At 45.6% G+C, this 15763-nt stretch overlaps 1 protein-coding gene across 1 annotated transcript in view; it reads left to right on the top strand.

Annotated features, from left to right (window-relative positions):
- LOC107105603 (bone morphogenetic protein 2-like) overlaps positions 1-11136 on the top strand; it is an 11382-nt gene extending 246 nt beyond the window's left edge. Inside the window, 3 exon segments of the mRNA XM_015405598.1 lie at positions 2959-3084; positions 3086-3300; positions 10215-11136. Coding sequence (XP_015261084.1) covers positions 2969-3084; positions 3086-3300; positions 10215-11062 — 1179 coding nt within the window. The 5' untranslated portion in view covers positions 2959-2968 and the 3' untranslated portion in view covers positions 11063-11136.
- Positions 11137-15763: the final 4627 nt, after the last annotated feature.

The following is a 15763-nucleotide window of genomic DNA, read 5'->3' on the forward strand; positions in this document are numbered from 1 at the left end:
GGGGGGGTTTGGTGTAGTACTCGGCAGGGAGCAGTGCCTGCCCGGAAGCTCGGGGGTGGGGGGTGGGCGACTCCCCCCAGGCACCTTCTAAACACTGGCACCTTCCTGCCAACTGAACTAACCCCTGGCACCTTCTTCCCGACTGAACTAACCACTGACACCTTCCTGCCAGCTGCACTAATCCCCACTTACAGCTGAACTAATGACATTTCTCCCCCTCCCAACTTCCAGAGAGCCACTTGTTAGGGTAACTTTAACAAGAGCTGCCCTTAATTTCAGAGGGAAGCGTGGACTCGTCCTAGCATCCCCATCTGGATGGCCCGGTGCCCGCTTAGGAACCAGATACATGAAATGTAGCCCTCCCCCCCCCCAATCTACGCTTTTATTTGATTTATTTTATTTTGGCCAGGACATTTCGGGGATCCTGAGAAGGAATCTCCCGTGGCAGACTGGGCTGGGATGTGCCACCATGTGTGGCCTCCGCCACACAACCAGGCTGTGGCCCGGCAGCCTCTGTGATCATGTTGAAGGGGCGGGAGAGCACATCTCGCTTCCTTGCTGTCTTGTGAAAAAATACTGCCGCTTCCAGTAGAGTAGGGTGCTCTCGCTGGGGCTGGCTCTACTTGCCAGACTGAAGTTGCTTTAGCCGGATTTTCCACTTCATATTACAAGCTGGTTGGATCCTCCTCCCCTTTTAACTACACTGCTGCTGTCGGACTACTACGCGTCCAAGTGTGGGAACTCCTTACTCTTTTCCCTGCCCCCTGCGTATCTTCCCAGTCGGTGTGTGTTTTTTTCTTCCTTGTTTCCTTTCTCTCCTGCTTCTGGAATTCGGGGGCCCTTTTTTGGCACAGGAGTTTTATACATTTCTCCCCCCCCCCAAGTTTATCACTGGCATGTAACCCCCCCCCCTTCTTCCTACCCCTGAATAGGGTATAAACCATTCTACCGGATTGTTTACTGACTTTAAAAAAGAAGCAAAGATAGGGAAACGTTTTGGCATTTACTTAGTGGAGAAACAGTATAGTTGCAAAATGTGCCTCCGGAGTATTCTTTTGTGAACTCCTGCAGTTAGAAACGAGGCGCTCAAAAAGCTCTGCATCAGGCATAGCAAGTTCTCCTTTACGAAAGAAATGTCTTCTGGTGGGGTCGCCCCCCCCCCGCTCCCTTGTGGGTGTTTCTCTCTGTAAACAAGATCCAGGAGTAGAGTATAGCCCATAGTAATAAAGATCTAGCCTGGTTAGCGCTCTCTTTGGCCCACATGCTGGATCTAAAACAAATTTATTGAAATGGGAAGCAGGCTGGCTGGGCAGGGACGATCCTGGGCTCTCCTTAATCTAGAGCAAGTGAAGGTTACCTGGACGTCAGGCTAAGAGGCCGGAAGACTAAAGGAGAAGGGGTCTGCCCATTTCACCCTCTAAAGACTAGAAGCCGTTCTGGTCTGTGATCCACCCTGCAGTTAACCTTAAGTATGCCTAACACTGTGCTGGGTTGTGACCTCTGACTGATCATCTGTCTTTGAACTGGCAGTCATCCACTAGATCTACCTTGAGAAAGGCAGACTATAAAGACAAGATAAAAATGTATTTGTTTTTTTTTTTTTTAAAAGAGATGTTTCAGAGCCCCAAGGGGAACCAGTGGGCTACAGAACTCAGCATATTTCTTCCCAACCAAGTGAAAGTTGTTTCTGTCCAGTCCAGAAAAGGCACCTGTCCCCCTTGCAAAGTCCTTCCCCAGAAGCCGCCTCCTTTAACTGCTTGTCATACATCTCCCTCCCACTCTGGTTTCCCTTCCCATTATCCGCCCCCCCCATTTCCACACGTAATTCTTATTTCTCCTCCCATTCTACCAAGGCATAGCAGTGTTCTTTTCCTTACAGCAAGCCAACAGAGCTCTTGTAAGATGCAGTCCCATGACCTTGCTCCCAGCATGCACTGTTGCCTTGTTCCCAGCATGCCTTTGGGGGAGTTCCGTCCCTGACCGTGAACAGCTGCCCTTGAATGGGCCAGGAGCTACAGGGCACTTGGGCAGTTCCTGCCATTTATCAATGTAGATCCCCCCCCACCCTGACATCATGGAGCAAGTTGTGGTGTTGTTTTGTTGCAAGGGGTGGCTCAAAGGAGGCAGAAGTCATGGCAGTGTTGAGTGTCTGTCAGTGACATTTCCATCCACCACCCCCTTTCTTCCTGGAATTCTGGGTGGTGGTCTTAGGTGAGCCGCCAAACTCCGGCTTACTGATGGCGTGGTGGCAGCAGAATATTTTGGGTGTTTTATCTCCTCTGGACACTGCATTTTCATGGGGGTATTGCTTTTTGCTAGTGATCACAAAACTGACTGGTGTGGGGAGAAGGTTGTGTATTACTTGGGCCATCTTCCTGAGCATGTTACCAAGAGGATGCATCAGTAGAACTGTCTTTGCTTGGCTTACACCTGTGTTTCCAACTGCAGAAGTTTCCTCTGCAAGGACCTTTTTTTTTTTTTTTGCCAGTAACTTTAGCAACCATGGCCTACCAGTGCAGCTTTTATAACACGTCACCAGTGTTCCCTCTAAGCTGAGTTAGTGTGAGCTAGCTCACAGTTTTTTAGCCTCCGGCTCACCTCACACCTTTTTGTCTCGGCTCGGGAAGGAGGGCTCCAGAGCAAACTAATTTATGCAGCAGCCAAATCGCTTGCTCACAACTTTAATGCCAGGAGCTCACTAAGTAGAATTTTTGCTCACAAGACTCCGCAGCTTAGAGGGAGCACTGCATGCCACTATCCACCCCAGAAACGACAGCCACACAAAAAAGAGAAAGGTCCCACTAAAGTCAGGATTCCCTTTCGTAATGGTGACTTGGGAGGAGGGGGGGTTGGAAAAGAACCACTTTGAGGTCGTGACTCTACGAAATCTGGTGCATCGGGTTTCACTGTAGGATGCCCTAACCCTCCCTCTTTTCGTTTTGGCCCTTGTCCCTACAGGTTGCTGACCATGGTTGCCGGGACCCATTCTCTACTAGCACTGCTGCTTTATCAGGTGTTGCTGGGTGGCTCAGCCAGTCTCATCCCAGAGGTGGGCCAGCAGCAATCTGATACAGGCAGCACCGCTGCAGCTCTCGGAAGGGATCCTGCGTGAATTTGAGCTGCGCCTGCTCAATATGTTTGGCCTGAAGCGGCGGCCCACACCAAGCAGGGACGCCGTCATCCCTCCCTATATGTTGGAGCTCTACCATCTGCACACCAGCCAGAAGGCCAGCCCCATGGACTACAACCTGGAGAGGGCCACCAGTAGAGCCAATACCGTCCGAAGCTTCCACCATGAAGGTAAGGGCGAAAAGGCATCTGCTCCGGTTTCCCCCACCCAAGCTGGAATGGAAGTCACCCTGTGAGCTTGCAACGTGACCAGTCTGAATTCGAGGGTTTTGCCACGAAGTTCCGCACTTGTGGATTGACTCATTCTGGTGTTCACTGATGCAGTGCTTGCTATTTAAATAGTTGTGCATTTCTCACTATGCAGTCTGCGTCACTCCTGGTTGCCTGGCTGATAGGTAACACGTGGGCCCCGCTGCGGAGTAAATTTTATGCTTTTGTCGACAGCATCAAAAGTTCTTATGTCTAGTCTGCATCACTTCTGGTTGCCTGGCTGATAAGTAACACGTGGGCCTCGCTGCGGAGTAAATTTTATGCTTTGTCGACAGCATCAAAAGTTCTTATGTCAGTTGAATGTACTCATGTTGACTTGGAACTGTTTAGCCGAGTGTTCTTCCAAATCTGAAAGTTTTTGACATGAAACAGTGTTTTGAATGGGGACCTTTCAGTCCGGTCACCTAAGACAGTATCTGAGGTGGTAGGGTCATGGGTGAAGTCGGCTCTAAAAGGATATCAGATTCTGTCGGCACAGAGCTGAGAAATCTTAACACCTAGTAATAGTTAAAGAACTATGAAAACTCAATGAACCCTCCCACCAAGCTTCGAGTCTTCATGTGGAAAAGGGAAAGGGTTTTCAGCACGATTTTAGCTTGTGGTCTTGATGGCTAACGAACCCCAAACATCACTTATTTTCAGTTGGCTAAAAACCCTGATTTTTCAAAATAATCATATTCTCGAGAAGTAACACCTTTATGAAATGTTGGCCTGGCAGTTATATTGCAGTCAGATTGAAAGAATCTGCTTTTTCCTGCCTCTGCATGAGTGCGCGTTTCATTGTACCGCATTGTGGGTGGTCAGGTTGCCTCCAAAGGTGTATGGGATCAGTTTTTCCTCACGGTGTTAAGAGTGCAGCTTTTTATGAAACACCTTTGGAGCAAAAATGGGGAAGGATGCAAGGGAAGTCATTTTACTTCCTCTCAGTAGCTAGTAATCTTAGTTTTTAATATAGTTAATCTTCAGTACAACTTTTAAATATATATATATTTCTAAAAACCCTGAATGCACATACAAAATAATGTATATACATTATTTTGAACTGCACCTGGACTGCTCCACAGTGACAGAAAGCAGGTTCATTAACTTTTTTAAAAAATGCACATGTACGGATTCTGTACAAATTATGAGTTCCCACCAATAATTTCCATTAAAAAAAAGAAAAGGCCGAATTCCAAGAAAAAGTCTTTCTAATTTACAGTTGGCTATAGGGTCACTTGGAAGGTTTTCTAATCCCTATCTAATCCCCGTGAGAGATCAATTTAACAATCAATTGCATTGTTTCCACTGCGACTCTTGTCTTCTGTTTAAATCTAGTTTTAGCATAGTGTTGAGGTAAGCCCTTCAGAAAGCAAGGCTGATAGGTTTCTGGAGCAGCTGTCCGTTGGATTTCATGTGCACCTGGGGGTTAGGTCAACCAGATTAGAAGCCACAGGCAAATACGGATTTAACCGGTGGAGAGCAACACACTTTTCAGAGCCACTGTTGCTGCTTATCCGTGTAGTTCGGGACTGAGACTGTATTCCTAACTTCAAGGCATTTTGCCTGAGATTCTATGCAAAACACTCCTGTCAAAGCTTCTTAAACTTGAACAAACTTGTCCTCTACGCAAAGTGCTTGATCTTTACTTTGCGAACGCTTTTGGTTGCCCCGGCACCTCAGTCGAATGTGCGATCAAAAAGTTTCTCCATTTTCACCACCCCATTCTCCTCCCCTTTGACAGACGGTTGCTCTAAAACCACAGGACTTCCCCGAGCACAGGAGCAGGTTCTGGGTAATGCCATTAACCATTTGTAGCCTATGCATATCTGTCCATTCCTTGATCTGTTTATATCTCATACACAGCAACTTTAATCAAAACCAGGAATGCAGGCAGAAGGCATGCCTGGGTTGTTTTCTCTTTCTCTCAAGGATTTCAGAGTTCCAACCTTGGTGTTTTGTAGGCTTTTTGTAAAAAAGAAAAAAGAAAAGAAAAAGGAAGGGCGGATACAGACCATAGGATAAAGCTAGGAACAGCAAGGGGAAAAAAACACACACATGCATTTTGCTTTCTTTGTTTAATTAAGTTGATGTGGAAGCAACAGTCTGAACAGTGATTATACTAACTAATAGTAAGTCTTAATGAGGCAAGAGATTAGTGGTGTAATTGAATCTTGTACTGCGGTTTATGCTGCTTTGTGTATAAATATGAAAGTAAGGAACGAGAGAACGCACCGCACATAGTTCCGTTTGTGCCAAAACACCTCTTAACATACATCTGTGGGGCTGAGGGCTGCTAAGTATTTTGGTTGGCTTAACTACGGCACTCAACGGGCAGTCCCGCGTAGAGTAAATGCGGCCCAGGCCCTGCTCGAAAGCGACGGGGCTCAGACCGGAGCAGCTCTGCACAGGATCACACTGTCAGTCAATCTAATGCCAACAAAAGAGCTCCTTCATGTTCTATTATGGCGGATTTGATTATTTGTCTAAAGTCCTCGCAATCGTTAAGACTTAAACCCTTTTAGGAATGCCTTCAGCATCTTGTTCTGCCAGCGTGGGGCTGAAGTCCTAGGGTGCCCAAAGACCCCCTTTCAGCCGTGGCTTTATAGCCAGCCTTTAGCCACTTGTGGAAGCCGTGCCCAAAAAAAAAAAAAGCAACTGCACCAAAAAGATTTTGTCTGACTGACAGTTCGTCACGAGCAGGATTTAAGTTGTGTGTCACGTTGTGGGATCCTCTCGGTAAGCTGCCCTTCCTACAAGGAGCTCTAAGGGTGGTGTGTGTTTAGGGCTGTACTCTCGACGTATCTGTGTCAGAGGTTAGACTGAAAGCAAAGTGAGCGTCCAGGCTCGGGTGGGACTTGAATTCAGGTCTCCAGAGTCCAGCTCCAGTGGTGTATCCACAACCATGGTCCCTTGGGGTGAACTTTAAGCACAGGGTCCAGTTAATCTGAAAGACGAAAGAGGGCTTGCATTAATTTTTTTAGCCATTGACACCCCTACTTTTCTCCCCCAGTGGGGGACCCAAAAGTCGCTTACAATATTCAAATACTAACTTATTGGCTGCTGGGAGCGCAAATGGCAACATGGCTTGTCATTGTTCTGACATGTTTTTATACAGCTTTGCATTTAAGCACGTATCTCCATTTAATATCGCGTAAAATCACCACCCTGACCTGGATAGCCCAGGCAAGCCCGTTCTAGTCAGATCTCAGAAGTTAAGCAGGGCCGACCCTGGCAGGTACGTGGGAGGGAGACCTCCAAGGAATACCACGGCTGGGACGCACAGGCATGCAATAGTAAGCTGCCTCTCTGAAACATCCAAGCCCCACCAGGGGTTGCCAGAAGTCAAGTCTGACTTCCAGGCATACATCCACCCACCCACCCAAAAAATACTCACAAAAATATTGCATAAAATCACCACACACATACACTTCTCCAGGTTATTTACCTGGAAGAGGTTTCTCAACAAATCCTAGGTCTGAATGTGGTGCAAGTGGAAGCAAGTGGTTTTACAACAAGGCACAACCTATCCACCAGCACAACCCTGGAATTCATGTAGCCACAGCTATGGGGAATGGCGCTGCTATATTAGTGTAAGCTATTTGGATAGCAGCAAGTGTTGTGGAAATGCCTCGTGTGGCACTGCAGTGGTGGAGAGGGTGTGAGGCAGAATAAAGCAGAACAGGAACATCGATGAGCAGCCGAAAACGCCTCTCACTGTTTCTATACTTCCACGGAGACAGATGAAGATGAGTAGCCATGTTAGTCTGTCGGTAGCCGTAGAAAAGAGTAGGAGTCCAGTAGCAGCTTAAAGGCAAACAAAATTTGTGGCAAGGTAGGAGCAGTGTTCCCTCTAAGCTGATGAGCTAGCTCACAGTTTTTTAGCCTCCGGTTCACACATTTTTGTCTTAACTCAGGAAGGAGGGCTCCAGAGCAAACTAATTAACGCAGTAGCCAAATCGCTCGCTCACAACTTTATTGCCAGTAGCTCACAAAGTAGAATTTTTGCTCACAAGACTCCACAGCTTAGAGGGAGCATAGGGTATGAGCTTTCATGAGTCACTGCTCACTTCTTCCGAAGTGTCTGAAGTATCCGAAGAAGTGAGCGGTGACTCACAAAAGTTCATACCCTGCCACAAATTTTGTTAGTCTTTAAGGTGCTACTGGACTCTTACTCTTTCCTACCGTTTCTGTACTGTGTGAGAAGGGGGTGGATCTATTTCACTTGTTTTGATGGTGTCAGAAACCTGTTGAACAAAAAGAAATGCTCTATAAAAAGTCCCCTTATTTAGATTTAAATGAGTAGTGCTACCATATTGCCATCGACATCATGACACCAAGTTCAGGTGCCCTTTAAGGGCACATACCGAGGTCACTGAGAGATGAATAAAGAGAGCCTTCGGGGAGGGCGGGATATAAATCCAAAAATGAATAAATAAAAATAAAGTATCAAAGCACAGTCCATGAAGCATGCCCGTAGCCAGAATTTTTTAATTCAGGAGGCCTTTAAATAAGTCGGGGGGCACCCTGCACACACTCCCAAGGGAGAGCCACAAATAAAATAAAAATTGAAAGTCGGGGGTCTTGGCAGGAAGTCAGGGGGCCAGACCCCAAAATGCCCCACTATAGCTATGGGCCTACCGTGAAGACGGTGTAGGAAATGAACACAAGCCAAAGGTGACACAGCCTAGCTGTAGCTTGTCATGGTAAACCCTCCCTCCGAATTGGCTGGGCTGCTGTGACCTCACAGAAACCTCAGGGAGGGGGAAGAGAGATGGGAAAAGAGGGCAGGGGAAGGCTGGGATGAGAGAGGGAGGGGGCACGATAGCAAAAGCAGTAAAGAAGTGGCCCGACCTAAGGGTGGGAGTGGGCTGGGCTTAGGCCAGGGGCCTAAAGAAGTGTAGGGGTTAGAGGTGGCTGGAAATTGTGGGAAAGGACGCAGATACACAGTGATAAGAATATAACTTTGAACATGCCCCCTGTTGGATGGGATTTTTAAGGATACTTACTTAGTGGAGGGTAGCTCATCATGCGCAGGTATGCGAGCAGTTCTGGGGCAGAGGGGAATACAGAAGTGAAGCACCCTGAATTTTAAAGTAAGCCGATTACAAGCAGTGTGTTTGTCAACTGCCACTGCTTCTGTCCTCCCTTTAATGCCACTTAATTATTACGCACCTAAATGCAAGTTCCTCTTTTAGATTGACACGATAGAAGGATAGGGAGGCTAGGAAATTAGGCATCCTACAGACACGGGAGAACAAGGAGAAGTGTGAATTATGGCTGGCTTTCACAAGGCGACACTAGCAGAAACTGTTATGACTGTAATCCTCGACTCGTTCTCTTGGCGTCTCGGTGAAACCCATGAGACTTCCAAATAAATACCCTGGCTAGTCAGTGTGGCAGGTTCAGTTCATTCATTCACAGTGTGCCTAAATTTAGCCACAGCTAGTCGATGTTTTTTTGCACGCGCTCTTTAAACATCTCGTGTGTGGCGGGGTGTTAAATTTGCTGGGTTAGGGTTCTCCTATACAGCCTAATTTACAAAACAGCTTTATGAGGAGCTGCTCTAGTCTAAGTCCCTGGACATCAGTAGGCTTAGACTGTCGTAACTCTGCGTAAGTTTGCACTGCTAGAGATTTTCTTTAGATCTTGGTTCCCATGGGCAGCCACAGTTGCAAGGGCTGGTCCTGATTATTTGCCGCTTGGGAGTACGCTTTGCGCAAAAGCAATGTGTGATTAAGACACATCGGTCTGGATTTGCAACACATCTCTGCCAATAGGATGGGGGGGGTGGCATGGAACTGCCTTGCCTGCTCCCCCCAGCCCCAAATGATCCCTGAAATGCTGCTTCTGAGGAACAGGGGAGCCCAAAGAACAGCATGATGGAGCTGGAGGTCTGTAGCGAGGAGGGGGAAACCGCGTTTTTCACGGGGCGCAAGCCATTATTTTGGATCTGTGAGTTTAAGTGCCATTAAGTCACTTTTGACTTATGGCGACCTGATGAATTAATGTTCACCGAAATGTCCTGTCATTGGCAGCCTTGCCCAGGTCTTGCAAAGTGAGGGCCAGGGGCTTCCTTTAGCGAGTCTGTTCATCTCATGTTGGTCCTTCCGCTTCCCCTGCTGCCTCCAACTTTTCTTAGCGTTATTGTCTTTCCCAGGGACTCTCGTCTTCTCGTAATGTGACCGGATTATGGTAGCCTCAGTTTAGTCAGTTTCCGCTTCTAGGGAGAGTTCAGGCTTGATTTGGTCTCGAACCCACCTAATCTGTCTTCTTGGCGGTCCACTGTATCTGTAAAACTCTCCTCTTAACACCACATTTGAATTTTTGGATAGGGAATTTAAACATCGTGAAACCTGTCACTCACGAACTTCTGGAAGAGGGTCCTGAGAGATTGACATAAAAGCAATAGCAAAGTGCTTTAAAAAAAATTCAAAAGAAATGCAATCCCTTTTTCCCTTGATCCTCAGTCGCTTTTTAATTACTCTCAATGATCCCCTGCCAACCACTGTTAATTTTTCCTTTAATGCCTTTGAATTCCACAGTGATGCCTCTTAATTCATTATGGCCACTTGGAATTCGCAGATCCAAAGACATGACAGTGAATGAAACACTATAACATCATGTTTCATCCACTGGCTTAAATGTCTAAAAAGACAAGATAATCCCCCTTTTTTTTATTGTTGTTGTGGTTGGAATCTTCAAATCCCTAAAGTAAGCATGTGTTGGCTTACGATTATGTTAATTTGAAAGGTGCCTGTAATACAGCAGTTCATTTTTTAAAATTATTTATCTAAGTTACTGATGGTGTTTTGCTTCCCTCCCCCCCGAAACAGAAACTCTGGAAGAGCTTCCAGAAAGAAGTGGGAGGACATCCCGACGTTTCTTCTTTAACTTGACATCTATCCCGAGTGGGGAGTTTATCACTTCGGCTGAGCTTCAGGTTTTTCGGCAACACCTCGAAGGTGCCTCCGAAACCAACAGCAGCTCTTACCATCGTATTAATATTTATGAAATAATCAAGCTGGAGAGTGAAGGTTCCCAGGACCCGGTCACGAGACTTCTGGACACTCGCTTGGTGCACCACAATGCCAGCAGATGGGAAACTTTTGATGTCACGCCCGCTATCATGAGGTGGATTGCACATGGACAGCCGAATCATGGGTTTGTGGTCGAAGTGGTCCATTTGGACAATGAGAGCAGCAGCGTCTCCAAGAGACACGTCAGGATCAGCCGGTCTTTGCACCAGGACAATGCGAGCTGGTCTCTGGTTAGGCCGCTACTAGTAACCTTTGGGCATGACGGGAAGGGGCAGCCTCTCCATAAGCGAGAGAAGCGCCAGGTGAAACACAAACAACGCAAACGCCATAAATCCAATTGTAAAAGGCATCCGCTGTATGTGGACTTCAACGATGTCGGGTGGAATGACTGGATAGTTGCCCCACCGGGTTATAGTGCCTTCTACTGCCACGGAGAGTGCCCCTTTCCTCTGGCAGATCATCTAAACTCCACCAACCATGCCATCGTTCAGACTCTGGTCAATTCAGTGAATTCCAAAATCCCCAAAGCTTGCTGCGTGCCGACGGAACTGAGTGCCATCTCTATGCTCTACCTGGATGAGAATGAGAAAGTGGTACTCAAGAACTATCAAGACATGGTTGTGGAGGGCTGCGGGTGTCGCTGACGTGGCGGCGGTAGTGGCACAAAGGAGAGAAAAAAGAGAGACAAATACAAAAGAAATAACTTGACACTTTAATATTTTCCCAATGAAGACTTTATTTATGTTATGAAATGGAGAATTAAACATAACTATTTTGGAAAAAAAAATCTATTTATGTCTACAGAAAAAAGTTGAGGAAAAAATATTTTAATCAGAGAATTATTCCTTTTAAAAGATTTTTAAACATTATTTTAGTTGTACATTTTATATGGGTTTAACCCCCCTTCCTCTTCCCCCTCCCCTCCCCCCTCAGCACATGAAGTATAAAGGTCAGATTGTTATTTTGTATTTATTTACTATTATAACCACTTTTTAGGAAAAAAAATAGCTAATTTGTATTTATATGTATAATCAACGGAAAAAAAGCAGAAGAAAAAAAATATAGGGTTTGTACATAATTGAAAAACAAACAAACAAACGGTAGCTGTTTCAATTGTGTGTATTTAAGTTGGAAAAGTGTGTACATGGAAGGGTTAAATGTGGCGAAGGTGCGTGACGCGTTTTTGCTTTCTGCAGTTCTACTGTTTTAGGGGTCACAAGTGTAAGCCCAATGAAAAGTGGCTAATCCACCCTGCTGACTCTAAGATTATATTGTACAATTCTCAGGAATGCTGCAGGGTGGGCTGCCCAGTCCATGAGAAACTGGCACCCTCCCCTCCCGATGGGGGGGGGGGATGGTTTGGATAAGAACCAGGCTTTGCTGAGCAAGGAGAAATAACGGCCGGTTCCTCAGGAAGGTGTGATGTGACCACCAACTGGGTTGCTAGAAACTTGTCCCCACCCCCCACCCCCTTTCTTTCTCAACCACATCTACAGAAAAGCAAAATATTTTTATGCTGTTCCTCCCGTCCTCAGTAGTTCATCCATTGTCCTGGCCAAATATTAAATAAAAATACCAGATTTCTTTGGTTTTTTTTCTTCCCAAAAAGCTTATTTTATGTCCGCATTTCCTAACGGGTGAGAAGAGATTCTTTTCCACCACCACCACCCCTTCCCCGTGGCTACTTTGCGACAGCAGAAGGGTACAGACCTCACAGATTCCATGGATCCTCGCTTGAAAACTCTTAAAAGTGAGGCGGAGAGTTTAGAGAGAAGGGAGGTGGCTTGTGGAACACAGCCGTGTGTACAAACCCACCCTCTGCTGCCCTGGCAACATCATCCAGATGTGAGGGCGGGACAGGAGTTCCTTAGAGCACCATCCCTGAAATAACTTCTTCCCCCACATCTGTAAAACCTTTAGAGAGATTTTTTAAAAGTCCACGTAGGTTGCACAATTGGGAATCTACTTGTTTCCGTTACCCTACAGGAAGGATTTATTGCTTTCGTATACATACGATGTATCATAACTCAGATCTTAAAGGAGTTTGGTTTCTGAAAAAAATTCACTTACCCCTGCTGGGAATAGCATACATTATCAGAATGAAAGTAAAAGGGCTCAGAATGATCCACCTACTCCAGTGTCCTGTGTCCTACAAGCAGGGCCTGAACGCAATTACCATTCACCCATGTCTTCCCCAGAGTTGGCACTGAGGTTAAGTGTTGTTGAATGTGGAGGTTTCATTTGAACATCATTGCCAATAGAGTCAGCTAAAGATTTTTGAATGTAGCGATGGCCAAACGTCTAGGTGAATGTGTGAGTACAGCACAGGGTACTGTGTGGGTCACATAAGGCAGTTCAAGGGCAACATCACATTATTTTTGCAGTATGGAGTTCATAAGCCACCCCCCCCCCACAGTCTAAGTGCAGTTGCAGTTGCAGTTTCCAACCACCTTGCTTACCTAGATGCAATTTCAGAATCCACTGCACAAATGTACTCGCATGCACATGCCATATTATGGGTATGAATGTGAACAGGAGATTATGTGCTGTGTACCCATGTTTTGCTTGCATGTGAGCCTTACAGAAATGGCTATTGTGACACTTCTATAAGTAGATATGCAAAATACCATATGGTATTTGCAAAGTGTAAACTTCAGTCCCATGACCTGAAACCAGCGATGCACAAGCAGAAACTTAAATAGACTTCGCTCTATAGGTACAAAATCTTGTGCAACACCTAGCGTTTTCCTCCCTACGTATTATAGTGCCCAGAAATTGGTTGCACAACATCTTTATGTAAGTGGGGATAAAATATTTGACTTAAAGCAAGTGGCAACTTCAGACTTTTTCTTGTGTTTCTGCTTGCACAGTGTTATGTTGGAGCCACAAGCTAACAGCACATTACCCATCAGATAGCAAACAGGCACACAAGCCTAGTTGGTGCCAGTGTTGAGGAGTCTAGCAGGTGTTGAAAGAAGAACATAAGCCACAAATTGGGTATTAATAGAAATATCAGAAATACGTGCTGAATTCAAAGGAGATGTCAGCTTACTCTGTGGTAATGCCATTCCCCGCAATTCTGAAATTACATTGTTTGAAATGGTTTCAGTTGGTTCACTGACCGTTAGGTGTCCCATACCAATAGACCATATCCATATTTTCTTTAAAGAAACACCCCTACAGACTTTTCAGCTTGGTTTCTCCAAAATTAAGGAGTCTGTTAATATAAACTTCTCTCTTGATGCTGAAAACCAAATTAGCAGGTGTTAATGGCTATTTTTTTTTTGCAGCAATTCCTCCTTTAAAAACCAAGTCTTTAATCTCCATACCTTTCAAGTGAGCCAACAGTCGTTTTGTTCGAACTGTTTTTGTCAAATGTTTTCTGATGAATTTTAAACATCCACCTCTGAACATTTTAACGTTAAGATACTTGGCCTTGCATTTTCGTGCTGCTAACCTAGAATGTAAAGAAATTAGCTTTCTACATGGAGCTTTATCTGAAATGGATATGTTTTCTGCACAAGTACAACAGTGTTTTCTTCTAAAATATTTTTCATGGGGCTGAATCTATTTCCCCCTTCACGTTCAACAGGGTTAGGCAACAGTTCGGGTTTTCTTTGTTCCTTGCCAGCAAACATCCTCAGTCCCAGCAGACAGTATATCAAATCTGACAACCTTTCATGTAAGCACTTTTAAAGGCTTTTATTGTCCACTTCTGATGACATTTTTTTTTTTTTGCCTGCTTGGATTGACCATTAACACGGGGACAGAGGTTCTCTGATACCTCTTCTGTGAACCAGGCTTCCAAATTACCACATCTCTGCAAAGTGACTATTAAAAGTTTGGGACGGGGTGTTAGGAAAATCACCATCTGGGCTGCGCCTGAGGTTGGAGTGCTCAGCCAGCTTTGCCATTGCCTCCGTGTTCAGTTTGGACAACTATAATTTTAAAAACTCTGAATAGAAAATAAGCCCATAAAGTGATTGATTGCATCTGCCCACAGAACGTCCCAAATTCTCTACGGCTAGGCAGACTCCTTAAGATAGGGGGGGAGGGGGACCAGACAGACAAGAACTTGTGCGTGGAAAAGTCTCCATGGGCTGAGGCTAAAGAGAGACCCACAAATCCCTACCTTGGACTGAAGGGATGACAATAAGATGGTGGGAAGTGTGAGGTAAAAGCTGCTGAAGGCAAACGGGATGGTTTCAGACGGCTTTTGAAGTGGACTTTTAAAGTTTTTATGTCTTCGCACTCTGAATTTTCCAGTCTGCTTAACAGAACTCGTAAAGTTTCTCTCAAGCGCAATGACTGAAAGACGCAGCTAAGGTACACCACCTAGCTAGCCCGTCATTTAGAGGCAGTGTGGCATAGTGGGTAGACCGCTTGTACCATTTATACCTCAATGTTCTCCCCAACGGGAACATAAAGTGGCTTACAGTATTCACCTGTCTGCTGTTTGATCCTCGCAAACAACCCCATGAGGTAGTTTGGGCTGAGAGTGTGTGACCAGTCAGAGGTCACCCAACAAGCTTCCATGGCAAGAGTGGAGATCTGAATCTGTTCCCCTCAGATACTAGTCTGACACTCCAACCACTGCACCACACTGGTTTAGCTTTGGGGAGGCCCTCTTCTCACTGCCTTCTCAAGTCAAGATGGGCAAGACCCTTGGGAGGTCTGCGACTAGATTATTTATATCCCACATTTCTTCTCAGTGAGGGCTCAAATCAGTTTACAATATCACACTGCCCTCCTCAATTTCATCCACACAACAGCCCTGTGAGGTTGGCTTGAGGGAATAAGTCCTGCCCATCCATCAGCACGGTTCTGTGTTGCACATGTGCTCAATGGCCATAATATCCCTTATTTGTAAACGGAGGCCTTCCTAGCTGGCCTTTGTGAGGTGTGGATACACTAACCAGCACTTCCTTCACGGCATCCTGCTCTGCCACCCAATTTTGCCGCATGCCTTTCATTTATAAAGTCATTATTGCTGGGGCCTGGAGATACAATCTGCTTGGTTATTGCCAGCAATTTTTTTTTTTTTAAAGAAACAACAGCAGCCGATCTGGGCTTCTTATTCTCAGACTTCCCTTGAAAAAGATTAATTACAAGATCCAGTGTTTCTGGTAAAAACAAACGAGCAAACTCCAACTCTAAATTGCTAAGAAGTTGCTAACGGCTAGCTCTGCTGTTCGACGTTTGAACCTAAACTGAACAACCTTTCTGTTGAAGTTAAAAACTTTGTCCTCTGATTTCCATTATAAGAAGGGGGTGGGGGGGAAACAGGTCCACTTATAGTGACTGCAGAGTTTCAAGGACTGTTTTATACTTCCTGACAGTGTAGG

This window comes from Gekko japonicus, unplaced genomic scaffold (genome assembly GCF_001447785.1).
Source record: "Gekko japonicus isolate JY-2015 unplaced genomic scaffold, Gekko_japonicus_V1.1 scaffold3153, whole genome shotgun sequence".
NCBI classification, from domain to species: domain Eukaryota; kingdom Metazoa; phylum Chordata; class Lepidosauria; order Squamata; family Gekkonidae; genus Gekko; species Gekko japonicus.